This window comes from Vanacampus margaritifer, chromosome 19 (assembly GCF_051991255.1).
Source record: "Vanacampus margaritifer isolate UIUO_Vmar chromosome 19, RoL_Vmar_1.0, whole genome shotgun sequence".
Lineage (NCBI taxonomy): Eukaryota > Metazoa > Chordata > Actinopteri > Syngnathiformes > Syngnathidae > Vanacampus > Vanacampus margaritifer.
The window spans coordinates 16,276,034-16,295,542 of NC_135450.1; the positions used below are offsets into that span (position 1 = coordinate 16,276,034).

A 19,509-nucleotide genomic window follows, 5' to 3' on the forward strand; every position below is an offset into this window, starting at 1 on the left:
AAAAAATTGAAATTAAATCTCACACTATAATGATTGTAAAAATGTCCCAACTTTTTGTCTCTTTTTAAAAATAAGAAAAATGCTTTAAAAAATAAAAGTAACTGAAATTACATCTTCCATTTTAAAACTAATTATTGTGAAAATGTTCTTTTTGTCTGTAAAAAAAAAAGAAAGAAAGAAAGAAAAATGCTTTAAAAAAATAAAAGTAAATGAAATTGCATCTTCCATTTTAAAACTAATTATTGTGCAGATGTCCTTACTTTTTGTCTTTGCCCCCCCACTCCCCAAAAAAGGAAAAATGCCTAAGAAAAAATAAAAGTAACTGAAATTACTAAAACTAATGATTGGGAAAATGTCCTTTTTGTCTGTCCAAAAAAGAAAAATGCTTAAAAAAATAAAAGTAACTGAAATTACATCTTACATTTTAAAACTAATGATTGTGAAAATGCTCTTTTTGTCTGTAAAAAAAAAAAAGAAAGAAAGAAAAATGCTTTAAAAAAATAAAAGTAAATGAAATTGCATCTTCCATTTTAAAACTAATTATTGTGCAGATGTCCTTACTTTTTGTCTTTGCCCCCCCCCACTCCCCAAAAAAGGAAAAATGCCTAAGAAAAAATAAAAGTAACTGAAATTACTAAAACTAATGATTGTGAAAATGTCCTTTTTGTCTGTCCAAAAAAGAAAAATGCTTAAAAAAATAAAAGTAACTGAAATTACATCTTACATTTTAAAACTAATGATTGTGAAAATGCTCTTTTTGTCTGTAAAAAAAAAAATAAAGTAAGAAAAAATGCTTTAAAAAAAATAAAAGTAAATGAAATAGCATCTTACATTTAAACAAACAAATTATTGTGAAAATGTCCTTTTTGTCTTATAAATTAATTAATTTAATTAATTAATTATTTTGGTATTGATGTTAACACTCATTTAAAAAATGTAATTTACTTTATTACGCAATACTTAAGTCACTTTTTTTTTTTTATCTCGCACTTTACAAATACTCCATGTTAATAAATACATAAACTACCGCGAAACTAAAAACATATTTTCAACAACAACAAAAAAACACCTAAAAGCTGAAAACAAAACTCAATGATATATTATATATAATGAAAAATGCAAAATTATTATAAGCCGGTCAACATGGCAAAGATGACGGTTCACAGCGGGAATGGTCGGCGCAGGGAGGAAGTCACTCACCTCTTGGCCCATTTATCCCTCGGGTCCTTGTAGAACTCTCCGGATCCTACAACTCCTGCCGAGTTTCCAGTGTACGAGTTGAATCCTGTTGGCGACACGAGCGGGTCAGAAGCCTTTTCACACGCGGGACCGAGACGTCGCGCCGAGCCGCGGAGAAGCCGCCGGATGGGAGCCTGCCGGACGGCGGCCCTTCGGGTTCTTCTTGACGCATCCGGCGGCTTCTCCTCGGCTCGGCGTGGATCTCAAACGTTGGGCATTATATTGAGAGGACAGAGCGGCCCGAGCACAAAGGAAGGAAGTCAACAAAGTTCTAGAGGAAGGAAACAAAAGTTGCAGAGCAGCAAAGAACCGGGAAGGTCCCGCACATCCAGCAAGAAGAATTTGCAAAAAAAAGTTGCTTTTCTACTCGATTTCCTCCAACTAAGAGGAGAAATTGTATCGCGAGTCGTACAATGCAGTAGACAACAACAAACTAGTCTGCTCATTCCTTATATTATTTACCAAAATTACTTGAATAAAATAAAATGTAAATTCTATATCATTTAAAAAATGGTATACTTATTTAGTATTTTTAGATTTAATGTGATTGTTTAAATTGTACTTTTAATTCATTTGTATTTTGACAATAAATTTGCTCATTCATTATATTTTCCAAAAGCTATTACTTGAATAAAAATAAATAAAATGCCAATTCTAGATAATTTTAAAAATGCTAATATAAAAAAATACTTTTTTATTTTGACAAATCAATTAACCAATAATTTAATAAAAACAACTCTTACATAATAAATAAATAAAATGTGAGTTCAAAATTTCTATACACTAAATTTATTAGCAATAATTTAATAAGTTTGAAAATTTATATTTTTGAAACTGTGCTTAAATGTTATTAATAAAATGCAATAAAAGTATGAAAACCGTTACATTTTTATTTACAAAAAAATAATTTATTAAAATATCATGAACATTTTTTGTTTTTTATGAATAAAAACGAATTTCTTTATAAAAAAAAAAACTATTAACTTATAACAAGATAACTAAATAAAAAAAATTATAAATGAATGTAAAGGACACTATTTTACGCTGACAAGCTTGATCTTTGAACCACATGCTGCTTCACCAGGTCAGGATTACACGATGAGCACATTTCAAATAGATTAAGAGGCGATCTCCAAGTAAACGCTGGTTGTGTGAACCAATTTGAATAATTGCGAATCATCAGAATCATCTGAAGGAGTCCGACGAGACATGAGAAGAAGAAGAAGAAGAAGAAGAAGAAGGAGAAGGAAGAAGGCGGCGGCGGTGGCGAGTAATAGCAGCAGCCGCTAGAAGCCGCGTTAGCGTGCACACGGTGTCAAACAAGCAAAAGATGTCAAGCCTGCTGAGCGGTGGAGTTAGTGGCCAGCGGATTTCCTCGGGTGCAACTACAAGCAAAGTTGGCTCGTCTGGAAGATTCTCTTTGTCTGCAAACTCGCGGCGACGCACACTAAACCCTCAAATATTTGTATTTTTTGTTTGTTTTTTAACGAGAGGTCAAATGAACATGTGAAAGGATTTTTGTTTTTTTGACTATCCAAGATGTCAAGACTATTTATTTCTTTTGGGTTTATTTCAAAGTCGACATTAGGTAAATGCTATTTAATAGCTCGTCTATGGCGTTTTGTATTACAATATGTGTTAGCATTTAGCTTAAGGGTAAGTTGTGTAATGGTTTAAAAGGGGAAGTAAATGAATTTTTCTCCATCTCAGGGGCGGCCATTTTGCCACTTGCTGTTTGTTGACTGTTGCTGAGGGTGATGACCAATCAAGGCTCGCCCGTTTTCTCAAGTTTAGCCGTTTAGAAAAAGTTGTATGAGGTTCTTTTTTTCCCTCACCCAAACATTTTATTTCAGACTTCTTGTGTTCAAAGACGACTTTAACCTCACCTATTGACCATTTTCCTCACAATATTTAAGACTTTTTCTAACAATATTCCAACTTTCTTTGTAATGCAATATTGAGTCTACTTTATTTTATTAGTAGCTTAACTAAACAAGAACTAAAATCTCTTAAAACAACAAGCTATCTTAAACCTTGCTGCGGTGCCGTCTAATGGAGTCACTGCAAATAGTCACCAGCAGGTGGCAGCAAAGCAGACAAAGAGAATCGTCAAGCATCCGTTCAGTTTGCAGCAGGCACGCAGGGCAGGAAAGGGGCGTGGCCAAAGCGGCAGGCAGCCGACGGGGTAGCGACAACACCAACAGTACTATGATTGGTCGATTGAGTGATTGGCTCTGATGGGTGTCAATCTACAAGGAAACGTGGAGGCGTGATTATCCATTGCTTTTTCTTGGCTGATTGTGGCCGGGAGGGTTTGGGGGGGGGGGGGGGGACGGGGCTCAGGAGGATGACGAAGAAACACCCAAAAATATGAAGGAGGAAAAACAACCCACATGAAAAGAAACCATCTGATTGGCTGGTGGAGAGGGAGGAAATTTCAATAGGAGCCCGCTACACACACAAAAAGTTCAACTGGACTTTTTGTCTGGAAACACGTTCGACATTTAAAATTGCTCCCCGCATATTTGCCAAATTTTTTAATTTGCTGAAAAATTTACCAAATTTTATTTGTATTTCTTTTGGACCCGATCGCCCTCATGTGTTTTTTATTTTTTTTTTACCTGATCCCCGGATATAAAGAGAATGGTGCTGACTTACTTTTGGTAGCGGTGGAAGTTAACATCGGGTCGGCTTTTAATGGCATAACGTACGGAAAATTCTCAACTAAAGAGAGTTTGCAATATACTGTACACTATTGTTCAAAACTTTTGGGGGCTCAGTTGCTTTCAGTTTATTTAAAAACTATTGGAATTTTTTTTTTTTCAATGAATCGTTTACGCCAAGTAGTATCTTTAAAAATCAGCAGAAATGATTCAATTAAAACTCATTGTAATTTTTTAAAATTTTTAAATAAAAATTCTACTTAAATAAATGTTTAAAAACTGTTTTTAAACATTAACTGGAAAAGCATTAAAATTCAAATGAACTTTGCTGAGGTAGATTCGTTCACATACCACTAGAGGGAGCCGTACCACACGATGATACACATTTCCAGTTCATTATTTGCAATTGTTTTGGTTTGTTTCTTGGTCGCTCACCACAGCGACGGGTTCACTATCGAGTAGCAAGTCTGTTTTTTGTGTGTGCAAGGGTCTTGATGAAGGACGTACAAAGAAGACAAAAAGTGGAGGATGAGCTAGAAGACGTTCTAGACGACTAAAAGGGCGTGAGCGATTGAGAGGGAGGTCCTGGGCCTGCGGAGGGCGCTGTGGCGAGCCTCCCCCTCGCGCTCGCTCTCTCTACTTCTCTGCTTCTACATTTCCCACCTCTTGGGGGGCCCACGCCGGGCTTGGCGGGGAGGGGGGGCGGCCCTGTACTGTTGGAGTTGTTGGCGCTGGGCGGCTGGAAGGAGCTAGACAGGAAGATGCCGTCCGAGAGCGGCCGGGGTTTGCGTGCAGTGGGCGGCGGCTGCGGCCGTCCGCGGCGGAGCTGGGCGGCGCCACCGGCGGGGGCCGGGAGGTCGCCGTACGACTTGCGGGTGGCAGACAGCTTGAGCTGACCTGATTGGCCGCCGCCGCCCTCCTCCTCATCCTCCTCGTCGCCGGCGTAGGCGACAAACTTGGCCGTGTAGAGCGTGTCGGGCGAGGCCACCTGCGTTTTGAGGTAGGAGGCGTTTCTCTGCGGGGGTGGCGGGGGGGTGTTAGTAGGGTTGTGCGGGGCGGGGGGCTGGTAGTCCCTGGGCAGCGGGGGCCGATACAGACTGGCCGGCTCGTCCGGCGACAGCAGCTTGCGCTCGGCTTCCTCGTGCTGCCGGCGCCGCTCCGCCTCCAGGCGGGTGTAGTACTCCTCCTCCTGCCTCCTCTGGGGGGGGGACAAGTCGTTAGTTGACGTTCACCTCCGTCTGGGGACGCCCCCTTCTACCCTACCTACGTCCACCACTGCCTCCGCTGTGTGTGTGTGCATGAGTGTGTGTGTGTGTGTGTGCATGTGTGCTGATGTAGCTTGCGGGGCACTTTTTGACGTCAGCGCTTGGATTCCTGCTATCGAGTGGTAGACCATCCGCTCCGGGTGCTGTGCCCGTCCAGCTGACATCACTTGTCGGGTTGGGAATCACACTAAATATTTGTTACGGGCTCAAAGTAAACTGCTACGACTCATCCGGTGACGAACCTGAGGGTTTTTGTGAAAATGGATGAGGAGCGGGTGAGTGTGAAAATGTGCGTGTATGCAGGGAGGGCTGGCGGGTGGACAGGGTGTGATAATGATAATAATAATAACTTAAAAGCATCCAAAACAATTGACTGAATGACATCTGACATGACAACAAACATACTGGAGGTGAGCACAATGGCACATCACCTGTGGGGGGGGGGGGGGGGGGGTGGAGTCATGGGGACGCAACATGCAATTCAGAATTGACATTAAATGACTGTACCAGGCTATGTCCACACATACACAAGTACTAACGTGATCAAAGGCAATTTTAGCCAATTATGATCCTGAAGAAATTCACTCTCCAAAAAACACACAACAGCAATCCAAGTTTTTGGATTAAAGGTGAAAAGTCTTCTACGAACCAGATTAAGTTTAGTTGCCTCGATTCAACCTTTGCAGATTAGCATGACCTGGATGACTAGATTCTACACAGACCAGCTTTAAAAGTGGTTATTGTTAATCTCGTGTCTCAGAAAGGACAGCTGCACATCAACGTGTGCGTCGACATAGCCTCATAAATTAAATACTGCAACAGTCATCCATGGGCAAGCAAGTCATATTTGAGAAGTGACTTGGAACAACCAGCGGTCTGATGGGGATGCTGATGATGACGGGCGTCAGGTGTGTTTGATTTCAGCACCAACACGAGGACGAATGAACACCTGATCAGACCGTTGGTTGTTTTTTTGGAATGTGTGGCTTGTGTCAAGATGACGTCATGGCGCCATATTTACATATTTAATCCGGATGCCCACCTCAGGCATGCAAGGGAGTTATAAGAGACTGAATAACATGTTTCTCCTTTCTTCCCCGTAAGCTTTGGACACCTTCATGGTCAAAAATGGACATGCACAGAACACGGGTGTTTGATTATCATCATTGAATATTTAGTTCTTTCCTTACAACTAAAAAATCCTCACAGAACTTCTAGTTTTATGATTTTAGTTTTCACAAATGATGGTCCATGCCATGTCGGAGTCTCCTTAGATTAAGGCCAAAGTAGAAAAAAAAACAAGCTGTATGATGATTTTCTAGCACTCAATGCACGTACATTTTTGAAGGTATCCAAAAAATAGTAAATATGAGGTGGGCACAAGAAAGCTAAATAAATCCATCTTCAAGTAAATCAATAAATCAAAGCGAGGCTTGACCTTCTCCGCCGCCTCCCGCTTGACTCTCTCCTCCTCCCGCCACCGCCGTTCCTCCTCCTGTTTGCTCCGCTCGTCCGCCTCCCGCTTGCGAATCTCTTCCAGCTGCTGTTTGCGCCGCCGCTCTTCGTCTTGCAACTGGACACGGGGACGACGACGTGCACGCAAAAAAAAAAAGAAATGAATGAGAAGGGACGTCTGTCGCTCACTCGCAACGACCACATAAAGACGCACTTGTCATGTGTGATGTCATGTTACTCCTGAGGGGAGCAGCAGCGTGCGCATGCAGACCACACACGCCCACACACAAACATGGCACAAAGAGACGGGCAAATAATCTATATTTATTGATTAATTTTATTGCAATTTATTATTGATAATTTTTTTTTATTTTTGTGACTGTGTTTTCTGTTTTATTTTATTATATATCATGTATATAATATTTATTATATTTTATATTTTTGGTATTTTAAGGATGTAAATCATTTTGTAAAGTGCTGTAATAATAGAATGTACTTACCCAAGTTCACATATATATAATATTTTATTTATTTCAAATTTGTTTCAACCAGCCCTAACACACACACATGCATCAGAAAGTCAAACCATCACGATGACATCTTTCGACCGCCCCCCCTTGCCGGTCATGCATGAAACACAACCCGCCACACAGCCATGCAGGGTGCCACCTTCCTATGCACTCAAAAGTGTTGCCACGGCAACCCGCCAAATACATTTTGAGTGGACAAAGAGACAAAAAACAACAACAAACAGCATCCACCCCCCTCCGCCCCCACAACCACAATGATGAATGGTTGGTGGCTGGCGGGACACGGGTCAGGTGGGCGCCCCCCCCACCCACCCTCCCAGGTAGGAAACAGGAAGTGAGGCGGGGTTAACGGGGAGGCAGGGTTTTGATCATTAACAGGAAGAAACATACCAAATCTAGAACAGAGATAGCTGGGACAGCAGTCTGCTGCTGCAGAACAAGAAGAGGAAGAAGAAGAGTACAGCGTGAGAGGGGAAGAAAGGGAGGACAGAAAGGGGGTGGGGGTGGGGGTGCAAGTGCAGGAGAACATGGACGTGAATTAGCACCCAAAAAAAAAAAAAAAAGAGGCAGGAAGAGGAAGCTGGAAATTAGAAGGCAGGGAGGACATACAGACGAGTCAAAACATTGGCTGCACTCGAATCACCAGCCCGTTTCACGCTGGCCAAGTCGAATCTTCAACATCGTACAAAAGGTGATAAAAAAAAATGCTCTCTCCGGTTTCACCTTGGACAAAGGCAGCGTGAAAGGGGCCAGTGAAGAGCAAGCTCCATTTCCTGTCTGCTACCCACTTTCCTGCTCTCCAGGCCCAACCAGCTGCTCCATCTTTACTCGTACCTCTGAAAGCTATCTTGTGTGACATCACCACTCGACCCTCCAGCCAATCGCATTGAAGCAGCTTCACATGGCAAAGCGATGGCAGAAGCATGTTGCGGATGCGCATTCACTGGCTTTGCTTTTGGCCCCGCTAGCAGCTTTTATTTTCTTCCCCACCCACTTTTTTTTTTTTTTTGTGTTAACGTCTTACCATCAAAGACCCCCCAAAAGTGTTTTGGTTCACTCACCCTGGCTCGCTTCTCGGCCTCCAGCCTCTGCATGATCATCATGGTGTCCACGTCCTCGTCATCCTCCTCCTCTTCGTCCTCGTCGCTCTGCTTGGACTCCTGCAGACGCTTCTGGAACTGCCACTCCAGCATCAGCTTGCGCAGACGGTCGCTTTCCTCGGCTGTGCGCTCTGGCTTGGCCTGAGCAAAAACGGCAGCTCATCCTAAGTCCGTGAACCTTTAGGGTGGAGTCAAACATGTCTTTGCTCACCTGAAGCTCCTGGATCTCCTTGTCCAGGAGGTCGACGATGTGAAGCTGCTGCTGCTTCTCGGCCTTCTCGCGGGCGTCCCGCTTCCAGGGGTCGGGCGAGAGGCTGTCGCTGGTCAGCTCCTCCTTGCTGATTGTGATGTACTGCAGGTCTCGCCGCTCGATGGTGCGAGGCTGCTGCTGGGGCAGGAGGTCCCGGATTACCGTGTCCATACCTGCTGGAGACAAAGAGTTTTCAAAGAATATTATTATTGAACCGCAAAAACATGTCACAATTGTCAAGGGCGAATCCGATTACAACAAAGACAAGGCGGCAGGTTTTTGGCGACAGAGACTACCTGGAGGATTGGAGGCAGGAGGCACGGCCGACCGAGGCAGGCTGGCCAGCTTCTCGGGTCTGGAGGGAGGCTGCAAGGGTGGGTACGCGTGAGGCGGGCCCATGGAGGATGGAGGGGGCGGCTGCTGGTGCGGGTGGTGGTGGGGCGGATGGGGCGGCATGGTGCCGCCGTTGTTGTGAGGCTGGACTGGCATGACGGGGTTGGCCCGGATCTGGCCCAGCTTCCTCTCCTGCTCCCTCCTCTTCCTCTCCCTGTTGGAATCGTCACACATTTGTTTTAGACAATGTGGAATAATCAACAATGTGGGAATAAGGAGGGGGGCGTCAGGTGATAATTTTTTTTAATCATAATTAATTGCATTACTTCAATAGTTAACTTACAATTAATCGCAAATTTTATATCTGTCCTAAATGTACAATAAAATGTAAAAAAAAAAATTCCCCTCAGTTTCATATGTTAACTAAAAAGTGTGGGGGGAATACATTAATAAAAATATGGCTGCATCTTTTAGTCATTGATACAGTCATTTCATAATAATTCATAAATTGAGTTAAAAAGATGTAGTATACTGTAAAAAAAAAATAAAAAAAAAAAGTGTCTTATTGATTTGTGTTGAGGTAATTTTTTCTGCCACTAGATGGCTTAATTGCATTTGTAAGATATTGGTGACAGCCCAGTGCATTTTACTTTTCATATTAACTCATTCACTGCCATTGGCGCCTATAAACGCCAACAATTCCTTTGAACTATTTCTATTAGTTTAGCATTTTTTTTCCACTTTTGTTAACAAGAGTATGAAAACCTAGACAATTTTTTTTAATAATCTTTTTTTTTTAAAGAAAAGAAAAGCTAGTTAAAAATCAGGGGCGGCAGGCAATTACAATTTTTAATTGTAATTAAACGCATGACTTTAATAGTTAACACGATTAATCACAAATGTTTTTATCTGTTCTAAATGTACAATAAAAAAATTCTAGGTTTTCATACTCTTGATAACAAAAGTGGGAAAAAAATGTTAAACTAATAGAAATAGTTTTAATTCATTTTTGACGTCTGTAGCCGTCAATGGCAGTGAATGAGTTAAGAGCTCTCTAATCTTTAACATGAAGTAACTTTGTGAAATTTTGCACATTTTTAAAATTGTAAAATACAACTTGACCCCAGTCTCCACAAATATATGCATTATTATTAAATTTATTACGTGGACATGTCTACTGCGTTGCGACTGGAATTCCCCCACTACAAGCTTTCTAAGTAAGGGACGGTCATTAATCGCATGTTAAAAAAAAATTGTGGCGTTAATTAATTAAAGTAATTTTAAATGAATGCACTAGTTTTGACACCCCTAGTAAAAAATATCTTAAAAAGAGTGGAATAATAAAAATAAAAAAAATCTGTGAAGTACCTCTCCTCCTCCAGACGAGCTTTCTCCTTCTCATACCAGCGTTGTTGCTCTTCGCGCTTCTTGCGGTCTGCGGCTTGCTGTGCCGTCGCAGAGTTGACGGCGGCAGGCGGCGGTGGCAGAGGCATCTCGGCGTGGGGCTCGTACGGGTCGTAGGCATCCGGGTAGGTGGCCGGCGGCGGGGGAGGGGGCGGCGGCAGGTCCGAGCGGGACGGCGCCTGGGCCGAGTGCGGAGGCACGGCGTGCGGGGTGTGCGTCGGGGCGTTGGGTGTCTTCCAGCGGCCCGGTCCAGTCTTCTGGTTCTTCCCGGACGACGTGGACGACGCCGAGAAGTTGAGGTGCTCCTGGCTGGACGTGGACGACTCCAGCGAGGACGAAACCTGTTGCTGAGGAAGCCAGTGGTCCCCTGCGGCGACACCTGAAAACAACCGCAAAGCCACATTACAACTAGAAGGAGGAACTTTTGGAGCCAACTGGACTCTCGTTTGTTGTTGACAGGCTTGCAAAAATGACGGAATCGAAAATTGTGTACATTTACAAAATGGAGGGTTGCCCCTCTAGAAGGAGGAACTTTTGGAGCCAACTGGACTCTCGTTTGTTGTTGACAGGCTTACAAAAATGACGGAATCGAAAATTGTGTACATTTACAAAATGGAGGGTTGCCCCTCAATAGGGAACGGAATTGCTGTTTAAAAAATGTTTTGTAGCATAATCCTGACTTGGGTCCAACCGGTTAATCATTCCAACAATTTTAACAGTTTTTGTGAGCTCACATGCATTTTTTTTTGAAGACGCCTTTCATGCACAATTCAAATTATTGATGAAAATGACAGTTCAGTTGGTTCCAGCTAAATTAAGCTTCTTACCCGGAGGTCCTCTCTGATAGTCCAGATCTCTGTGCTGGTAGTCCATGTCTCGGTGTTGGTACTCCTGCTGGTAGTGTTGCTGCATGCGCTCATCCGGCCTCAGAACTCCGGGCATAGGGTACATGTCCTCCTGGGTGTGGTTGACCCGCTAAAGATAGAGAGAAAAAGTCAAGGTTGATTCATATAGCACATTTCAAATACAGTAAACACTGCCCAAAGTGCTGCACATATTTAAAAAAAAATAATTAAAAAAATAGAGCATAAGAAGAAGCCCCAAGTGTGGACTATTTTTGAACCTGCATGCTGTTGTGTATGTTGTCCACCGAGGGGAGCCGTTCCCTGTCCTCCATGGCCTGCCAGTGCTGCGAGGATCCCGGCCCAGGCCCCACCACGCGATCCTGGCTCTTGGATGCCGGGATGGTGAAGTACTCGCGGGCGTAGGTTTGCGTGGGGATGGGATACGCCTCCGGGCGCGGGGGCGAAGGCTCATCCTGAGGAAAAGAGACAGTAAACACTAAGCGGGGGGTCCACAGCATGGTGCCACTAAAAACAGTGCTTGCTTGTATGAGAAGGATTCTTAATATTAGATCGCGCTATTTTAATGATAGTTATTGCTTATGTTTTTGCTGCTAAAATGCTATTTTGTCAATTTCAGGACGAAGGAAATTGTTGATGCATATAAAACCATCCCAATTTCCCACAAAATAGTTTTCATGGCGCCCGTCACTGTCTTCGGGAATTTCTCAGGAGGGTGAGGTTGGCTGCCAGATGAAAAAGTACTTACGTCAGCGCAGAGGTTGCCGGTGGAGACGGAGGTGATCTTGGTGCCGGGACCGGCGGAATACACAGGCTTGCCCGCAGGACTCTGGCCCTGATCTGAGGAGAAAACGTTCAGTTCATTGTGCAAAAGAGAGACAACCGGAGAATGTCAATTCGGTGGAAATTGCAGAGTGCGTTCTTACCACGGTTATTATAGTTTTGGAATTTTAATTTGAGTTAGTTTTTATTTCGTTTTGAGTTTTGAATTAAGTTAGTTTTAATTCGTTTTCAGGGTGGTTCTGTTAGTTTTTATTAGCTTTAGTTATTTAATAAAGGCTTAGTTTTAGTTTAGTTCAAGTTAGTTTCAGTATTAGTGTAAAAAAAAAAAAAAAAGTGTATTACTTGTGCACAATATTTAAAAAACACCATGGGAGCGACATCATCTGAAGGTGCTTTTCTATTGACTGCTGCCGGATGACGTCATTTCTCTGTGACACACTTTCAAACGTCCTTATTCCAGTTAATATCAAAATAAATCCACTTTAAAAAAAAAAAAAATCATCCCCAAAGGCTCATGCATTAAATTAATCACCAAAGACTAAAACAAAGGACATTTTTGCTATAATTATAGTTAGTTTTGTAAACATAAAAAGTAGTTTCAGTGTTAGTTTTTAAAAAAGCATTTTTGTTTTAATTTTATTTTGTTAACAAAATTGTCTTTTGAATTTTTGCTAGTTTTAGTTCAAATAACCTTGGTTCTTACTGGCCACGTTGGGACTGGAGCGGTGGTCGGCCCGATTTTTCAGGAGCCGGTCCTCCCCGCTCATCTTCTTTGGTTCAGGGTAAGCGTCCCAGCCAGCCTGCGGACTCTCCGGTGAGCCGTTCTGCACCGAGCTATTGTACAGCTCGAAGCCTTCGCTCTTCGGACGCAGTTTGCCGTTCTTCTCGCGCCCGCGGTCAGAGGCTGCACAAACCAGAAGTGACGGTGAGTCATAGCGCAATTCTTCCTCTTAAAAAAAAAAAAATGGGGGTTTTTCCTGGATTGGAAATTTCGTTGTCGCTTTGAGGAAGTTGTTTTTGTGTTGGCAGATGATGAAAAGTGTACCTCGAGGCATCATTGGGCTGGGCTGGTTGAGGAGCGTGGCCAGGCCGTGGTAAATGGCTCCCTGCTTGGCCACCTCCAGCGTCACCACCGATCCCGTCCTGGTCATCAGCTCGGCCGCCCTGGGCGAGAGCGCAGGCATCCACAAATCATCAACCCGTGGATCAATCGCTCACATTCACCAGCGTTTCATCGTTAAAGATGAGAACCACTGGATTTAAGGAGACATTATCGCTACCTTCCACAAAATTTGAAATCCTAATCGGAAACAATTTGAACACAAAAACACTCGTATCTTAAATCATGAATGACATGAAAATAGCACTTTTGCTGTTGTTCTTTACAAAAAATAATAAAAGAATGTTAAAAAAAAAAAACTGGCGGTAATTTAATACATTCACTCAAACACAAAGAAAGAAGAATTTCACAACTACTTAATGTGAGCTAAGTAGTAAGATTAGTAATTTTTTGCAACATTTTTGTTCGTTCAAAATCTGGTGATCAAATATTTGTGGAGAAGAAAAAAATCTGACATTTTATTTTAGGGCCATAACGTCCACTCTAAAATAGTTTGTTATTACTAGAACACCTGGGAACACTATTTAGTGTATGTATGCTATTTTAGGGGTGTCAGGCGATTACATTTTAATTGTAATTAATTACATGGCTTCAATAGCTAACTCACTATTAATCGCACATTTTTAAATCTGTTCTAAATGTGCAATAAAATGTACAATAATTCCCCCCCTAAGTTTTGTGGAAAAAATGTAAACTAAAAGAAATTTCATAAAAAGGAGTTAAAATTAAAAAGATGTATTGTATTGTAAAAAAACGAGCGTTACTGTATATTGATCATTCATCTGCCACTAGATGGCATAATTGCATTTGTAAGACATTGGTGACAGCTCAGTGCATTTTTCTTTTCATATTAAGAGCTCTCTAATCTTTAACATGAAAAAAACTTGTCAAATTCTGCACATTTTTAAAATTGAAAAAAAATTTGACCCCAGTCTCTACAAATATTTGCATTATTATGAAATTTATTACAGCTCAATTTTGATGTGGACGTGTCTGCTGCCTTGCGGCTGGAAATCGTTCCCAGGCCTGAATTGGAGGGATGTGGTCATATCACGTCATTTATTTGTCTTTTTCCAGCACCCACAAAGCATCAACATTACGTGTGTGTGTGCGTGTGTGTGTGTGTGTGTGGTTAAAGCAGAAATTTCCCTCTTGGGTGTAGCAGGCGTCAGCAGACTTTTTGCGAGGGATGCGTGAACGCTGAGAAAACGATTTGGAAGTCTTACCTCTCTTGCGACAGGCCCACCAGGCTGCGTCCGTCCACGCTCAGCAACTGGTCGCCGGCGGCCAGACGTCCATCCTACACGGACAGGGAAAAAAATGTCTCAGTGTGTGCGTGTGAGGTTACGCCCAACGTCACTGCGGTACCAACCATGTCGGCGGCGCCTCCTTTGACCACCGACTTGATGTAGATGCCCAGTTTCTCCTGGCCGGCGCCCTGCAGGAGGAAGCAAAAGCCAATATGAGGATGCGGCGCCACCTCGTGGCCATCTAAAAGTGGTAGCAGACGTACGACAGTTTGAGCTCATGAATGGAAACATGCTGAGTAAAAATAAGTGTCTCTACAAGTTGGAGTATGCGGATTTACTTTTGGTAAGTAATATTTTTAGTGGCATTCCTTTGCACAAGTTTTCGGGGGCAATTTTCATTTGATATGATGTCATTTGAATGAAAAGCATTCGGACGTTGCGTTTGAATGAGTCGGGAAAAGTGAAAACCAGTTGAAAACAAAGACTTTTCGTCTGTAAAAATCACCTAAAAATGTTTTATTTTTAAATTCTATTACATTTATCCATCCATCAATCTTCTGAACCGCTTCTCCCACACACGAGTCGCGGGGGTGCTGAAATGGTTGCCAGCCAATTGCAGATATTACATTTAAGTGCCTAAGAATTCTGATGTTTCTACGACTTTAACTCTTTGACTGCCAGACGTTTTCAGAAAAGGGATGCCGTGGGTGCCAGCCGATTTAAGCATTTTTGACTGATCTTTCGAGGTCCATAGAAAATTATGTGTTTGGACTATGGAAACACACATTCTACCAAATGAAAGATTGGACTCTCATCTTTCATCAGAACAAAAAGTTTGTTTCTACCTTATTCCGTTTTTCAGTAATCAACAATAGAAAATGGTTAGTTTCACCTCTGTTTTGAAAAAAAAAACGTCTTTTAACGTCTTTGGCACTCCTCCATAGGATTTTACTAAACGTTATTTAACGTTTTTTGGCAGTCAAAGTGTTAATATGCAGTTCGTTTTTAAACCAGACTTTTCTTAAATGATGTTATCTGACTTCCCTCAGCCCGAAGTTTGCCTTTGAACAAGTTGGAAAAATGTTCCAACTATTTGAGACAATGGCTTTTGTGTAACCAAAAAATGTTCCGGAAGAATTGTTGCTTGTGTGTGTTGGACGTTTGAAAGACTTTAAAGGAGCTACGAGGAGGACTGAGAATGAATGAATGAATGGTCCTGTTTTTCTGCTGTAATGTTATACATTTTCAATCTTGAATAAAATGTACATATTGTTCCAAAAAAGATCAAATCTTTCCCTAAAATATTTGGCCATTATTATTTTTTCCCTAAACTGAGGCGCACCTTGGAGCGCTAAGGTTTGTTCTGCAATCCGAGTCGAATGAAGTGCAAGGGCCTGTTCGGAAACGACAGTTATCAACTCCCACTTTGCACTCGTGGAATCGTTTGGAGTGGCTAAGCACAGGTTGAAATCAAGCAGGAACAAACAGGAACTCGTTTTTGGCACAAATGTAACGCATTCCTCATTTTGTCCGCAAGATTCCAACACAAGTGTTCGAGCTGATAATTTGCACCTGTGCCTATTTGCATTGTGTCACGCGTGTTCAAACAAGAACACGTCAGGGCCTGAAGGTTTCTTCTTTGTAAATATTTTCATGCCTCGCCCAATGTGCACTAAAAACTACAAGCGCTACTTTTAATAATTGAACACAGACACGGGTGAAAATACAAGCCAAATGCTCAAAAGTGGCCGCTAATAAGCCTTGTTGAGATGGCGCAACAACTTTTTCCTGCACAGGAAATCAGACATCCCTCCATTGTTGCTGACCACATGGGGGTCGGCGGAGGAGGGGGGTCTTTTTCCAAGCCATTGTTTGACTTGTGCAAGTGTTTTACGTCGGGCAAACAAACAAACACAAGTAAAACTTAAAGCGTGCAAAGTTTTGCTGCTCTCTTATTGTTCCAGCCCTCGATTGTAAAACCAAAACAAAAGTTGAGTGATGCGCAACAATCTGAATGCACTTTTAAAAACAACCGATCAACTTTGACTTAAAAATGCCCCCGCTAGCTTCATGCTAACACATAATGGAAAACCCCATAGACAGGCTAAAAATTTGCACCGACAGTTGTGGTGTTCTAACCCGATATTTGAACACAAACAAAAATGGGCCCGTACTGTATTCCGGCAGCTTCATCATCATCATCGTTTTTTAAAAATTTCATTTCATTTTTACATTGTTTGTACAATATTGTTTTTATCATTGATTCATCTTGTTCCCTCAATATATTATGCAGGTTTAAATTGTATCATTTGAAAAGTGTGCTTGAAGATCTTACGTGTCGTAAATGCTACACTAACATGCCTAGCGTGTATTTCTACATTTTTTTTAATTTCACTTATTGCGGGAGTGTTCAGGAATGTAACGCCCACCAATAAGGGGGATTTACTGTATATTCTTTATCCTCTGCAGATAAATGAGAATTTTACAAGAGTTGATCTGAGGCTTCTCTTCGTTTGTCTGCATGACTGTATTATACTGCCCCCCGGTGGCCAAATCATGCACACCTAAAAGAGTCGCAATTCATTTTTACGTTCCATTCCATTATGCCATTACAATTTTGTTTTATAAAGTAGTATAAGGGAGACTAACGGGATTGCAGCAACGTATTTAAAAAATTTCCATTACAATTTTCATTACAAATTAAATTAATATGTCAAAGCACAACTACCAATAACAGAATGGATCAATTGTAAAGTGCAGATGGCTGCAAAGTGCAAACGCATTCCCAGCAAGTGTGTGCTCTTCTTGCATGTGCACGTGTACACCAGTTGAACCATTAGCCGGGTGACCCTCAAAGCAAACAAAGCATAACGACAAACCAAAAAGCCATCAAAGCTGCCAGCTACCACCAACACGTGCAACATCCGCACTTTATCCAACCGACATCAAAACACAATCTCCTTTTAAATTCAAGCCACCTTTTTAGACATTGAATTCAAACAAACATACCTGATCTTTCCTGCCCACCACGGAGAACCACATGTCCTGGTTCAAACACACACACACACACACACACACAATTCTTTGCCTGTTAACGTGCGACGACAAGCTCAGTGAACTTCAAAAGCAGCATTTAAACGCTCCGGCGGTCAAACACCTGCGAAAACAGGAGGCGCCGAGGCTAAATTCCAACCAGCCAAGTCTTAATAGTTGCTGAGCAGCAGCGAAATTCCTCCGCAAAAGTGCCGGGACGCCGGCTGGTTAGACTGAGGTGGAGCACTACTTTGCGCACACGCGCACACGCGGCGGGTTACGTAAGGCAGCGCTCAGCCCAATGGACTGAGAATCCGAGCAGCTGTTTGAAAAAAATTCTCCCTACCTGCCGCTCCCATCGCGCAGGCAGAGAGAGAGAGAGAGAGAGAGCGGTTAAAAAATAAACAGCGCAAAAAGGAGGCTTCCTCCTGACATCCTTCCTTCCAACACAGGAAAACGGCGGCCATGAGCAGGAAAACCGTTTTATATTTAAACTTCACTCGCAATCATGTGATCCACAACGACACTCGTTGCTTAAGAGAATCCCTGCAGCACAACCAAGGGATTGATCAATTAATCAATGAATTGATGTTTATTGGGTTTCTTTTCATCAATAGCATATAAACAACAATAGTTGGTGAATAAGCAGTCATCAGGGAAAAAAAAATACTTGGCATTACATTTTAATGCCGTATTTTTGTTGGCCGATTATTCAATTGGACGATGGAATAGTCAATTCTAAAAATATTCAATAGTGAAAGCCCTGTTTATGATATGATCAGCCTTATAGCACAATTGCCTTTTGTCATTTTTGCACATTTTAAATTCCTTTGAGTTTAGTTTGACCGAACTTGAGTGTGAGTGGGGCCTTGTGATTTAATGAAAGCCTTACAAATTCAATATTTGGAGGCATAAATATTTGCTCAGAGAACATCTGGATGCGGATTTTTTTTCCCCACTTGGTGATTTGGTATTGTGTTTCGCGGGCGAGTATTTACACATTGTGGACAGTGATCCACAGCAGCACTTCCAACAAATCCGCTAAACAGAACCTTGCGGCATTCCTCTTGTTTAGTCTCTTGCGCTTTTGTCAGACTCAACAGTGAAATCCGTCTCCAACTAAGGTTCAAGCATCCCGCTTATTTCCGGACCGGTCGCCAGCTCTTTATTATTTAAAAAAAAAATGTTCCAAGAAGTCGTCGCGCGCGGGTCGACCCCCGGGCTTACCTTGGCGGCCACGATGCTGAGGCCCATGCCGTTGTGCTTCTTCAGCGTCACCGTCACCACCTCCGGCTCCTTCCTCATTGGCTGAGGTGGCAGACGTGCGGGAGGGAAGACGAGAAGAGAAAAGAGAAGACGAAGATGAGACAACAGCGAGTGACGGAGGTTCCTGCTGGCAACTCGGGAGAAAATGCGGCGCGTGTCGGCCGGACGAAGGAGGCGCATAAACAAGGGGGAGACGGACGGAGCAGGAGGAGGAGAACCGCTGAGAAACTGCTGGTTGCTGGATGGCAGTCAAGAATGGAAACCGCACTACAGCTGCGCACACACACACACACCCTTCTCTCTCACAAAACACTCAAATGCACATGTATGTCTCACACACTCACGCAATTGCACACTTTGGCACAAACATACACACCTACTCTCGCTCTTTCACACGCACGCACACAGATGCACAGGGTCGAGTTAGTGGGTGCGGAGGCCAAGTGTTACCAAGTCTTCCCACATCACACGAGAAAATTCTCTTTCAAGCGCCGTCCGATGCAAACGGCTTGTGGCAGACGGGAAAACAACACGCCTGCATCCAATTTGCGCGTGCGTGTCGTTTTTCCCGCCTCCTTTGTCGTCGTCGTCCGTGTGTGGCGCGCACAAGGGAAAAGCGTGCGAGGCGACGTTTGGAGCAGCCCGATGTGCGAGTAACGAGCGCGTCCGTCCGCAACACCCGACGAGTTGTTGACTCACTTTCACTTAAATCCACTGTGGCGACAGCCTAGTGACGGAAAGCTTTTACCGTCAACATTTCCCGGACTTTGGCAAAAACCATAATAGCCACTGAAATGGACACTTATGTGTTTATGAGGTGGCCACTTGTGGGAGGGCAAACAAACGCCCGCAATGTCACTCAGACGCTAAAAGACGGGGGCCTAGGCTGGTGAGTGACGTGGGTGCCGGAGAATGAGAGTTTAACAGTCAATTCTGTGTTTAGAAAAAACACCTT

At 42.8% G+C, this 19,509-nt stretch overlaps 1 protein-coding gene across 20 annotated transcripts in view; it reads right to left on the bottom strand.

The window, feature by feature from the left end:
* Window positions 1-19,509, bottom strand: part of afdna (afadin, adherens junction formation factor a) — a 50,479-nt gene that overhangs the window by 1,339 nt on the left and 29,631 nt on the right. For 4 of the 20 annotated variants that reach the window (XM_077552841.1, XM_077552848.1, XM_077552844.1 and 1 more), the window contains 16 exons: window positions 18,516-18,596; window positions 14,378-14,443; window positions 14,232-14,305; window positions 12,931-13,049; window positions 12,577-12,789; window positions 11,851-11,942; window positions 11,363-11,557; window positions 11,067-11,214; window positions 10,204-10,618; window positions 8,799-9,049; window positions 8,464-8,678; window positions 8,214-8,393; window positions 7,543-7,581; window positions 6,606-6,740; window positions 4,566-5,100; window positions 1,201-1,285 (listed from right to left, as the gene is read on the bottom strand). In XM_077552841.1, coding sequence (XP_077408967.1) covers window positions 1,201-1,285; window positions 4,566-5,100; window positions 6,606-6,740; window positions 7,543-7,581; window positions 8,214-8,393; window positions 8,464-8,678; window positions 8,799-9,049; window positions 10,204-10,618; window positions 11,067-11,214; window positions 11,363-11,557; window positions 11,851-11,942; window positions 12,577-12,789; window positions 12,931-13,049; window positions 14,232-14,305; window positions 14,378-14,443; window positions 18,516-18,596 — 2,843 coding nt within the window. Of the gene's footprint in view, window positions 1-1,200; window positions 1,286-4,565; window positions 5,101-6,605; window positions 6,741-7,542; window positions 7,582-8,213; window positions 8,394-8,463; window positions 8,679-8,798; window positions 9,050-10,203; window positions 10,619-11,066; window positions 11,215-11,362; window positions 11,558-11,850; window positions 11,943-12,576; window positions 12,790-12,930; window positions 13,050-14,231; window positions 14,306-14,377; window positions 14,444-18,515; window positions 18,597-19,509 lie in introns of those variants that run through there. The other 16 variants (XM_077552842.1, XM_077552845.1, XR_013289463.1 and 13 more) reach the window with 15 other exon arrangements.